Here is a 1,482-nt window from a genome sequence, read left to right as displayed (position 1 = left end):
GCACTGCTCTTTGTGTTCTTGTTGTTTCTCCTTCTCTTCTTCCTTGTTACCACAGACCCAAGCAACCCACAGTGACAATCATGACAACGATGTTCGTCCAACTGCGCCGCGTGGTGTACCTGTTGGTACTTGTGCACTTCTGTACGTGTGTGGCATATGCGAGACGTGGTAGGGGACGTGTTTTAACAGATGTAGATGTTGCCCCTGAAGAACCAAGGGCAGCTGAGCATGAGGCTATATTACAGAAGATAAGTGATTCGACAGCTAAAATGGAGGAGGAAAAAAAGAACACAACAATTAAAGCTGAGTTACTGAGTCAAGCAAGGGATAAGTACAGTACAGATTCTAAACATGCCGAGACTGCAGCAAATGAGTGCACACAATTTGCCAAAGAGAGTAAAACTGGTTTAACGAGTGTTGCAGATAATGAGAGGGAGAACAAGGCCAACGAACTCGTGAAAAAGTGCACTCGGGCGGCCCAAGAAGTTAAAGCTGCTGCAGATGCTGTAAATGACGCCGCTGATGCTGCTGGCGATGCTGCGGGTCAACTTTTAGAAGCCGCGAAGAGTGTGAATGAAACATCAAATGGACATTTGGATTCATTAGACTCAATGGTAGGATCGCCATCGGAACTTTTAGTGAAGTTGACCGCGGCTCCAGTGATTGCTGTGGATAAAACTAATGAAGCGGAAAAGTTTGCAACGGAGGTGCAGAAGAATGTCACTGCCGCAAAAGCAGAGGTTGCCAAGGCAGAACAACTGGAACAAGCAGCGAATGACGCTGCGAAGCTTCTGCAGGAAGCCATTCAAAACCCAAAGACTGCAATAGCAGCCGCAAAAGCACCAGCAGCAGCAGAAGCAACAGAGAAAGCTGCCGAAGAAGAACAGCAACAAAACGTTGGTTCAGCACCAAAAAATGAAGAGCAGCACGAGAAACAAACAACGGAAGCTGAAAACAGTACAGAAGTCCAAATCAACAGAAATGAAGAAAATGGATCAGTAACAATGGAAACTAAAAACAGTTCAGGGAACGAAACCAACAATAATGGGGAAAAGGGATCAATCGTAACAACAGCTGAAAATGGACCAAACACAGATGAAAATATATCGACTGTGGAGCAACAAAATGACCAACATGTAAGAAAAGAAAACGGCAGAGACGGGGGTTCTAAGGAAGAGAGGGAAACAACTAATAACTCAACCACTGCTGAAACATTGAAATCTCAAAATATGCTAACTAATTCTCCCTCTACAGGTTCAGTCCCTTTAAATGTTACACAGTTCAGTGACAGCAGTAGCAGTCCTGCATTGGTGCACAGTCCCTTATTGCTGCTTCTTGTTTCGATGTGTGTGCTGGGCTGTACTGTCGTTTGTTGATCGTTGTTCCCGTGGTGCAACTGCACAGTTAACCCTTGTTTGAGTGGATATGGATGCATTGAAAGGGAATTTTTCTTTTTGTTGAATATCAAATCTTTTTAAAAAT

The 1,482-nt window shown here is 44.3% G+C and overlaps 1 protein-coding gene across 1 annotated transcript; it reads left to right on the top strand.

Moving 5' to 3' along the window:
* Positions 1 to 80: 80 nt before the first annotated feature.
* On the top strand, positions 81 to 1,376 carry TM35_000123290 (uncharacterized protein; the record flags this gene model as incomplete). Its single annotated transcript, XM_029025304.1, has 1 exon — positions 81 to 1,376. The coding sequence occupies one exon, from the start codon at positions 81 to 83 to the stop codon at positions 1,374 to 1,376; it is 1,296 nt and encodes a 431-aa protein (XP_028883620.1).
* Positions 1,377 to 1,482: the final 106 nt, after the last annotated feature.

The sequence above is a fragment of the Trypanosoma theileri genome (assembly GCF_002087225.1).
Source record: "Trypanosoma theileri isolate Edinburgh chromosome Unknown TM35_Tth_12_V1, whole genome shotgun sequence".
In the NCBI taxonomy this organism is placed as follows: Eukaryota; Euglenozoa; class Kinetoplastea; order Trypanosomatida; family Trypanosomatidae; genus Trypanosoma; species Trypanosoma theileri.
This window is presented reverse-complemented; position numbering and strand designations above follow the sequence as displayed.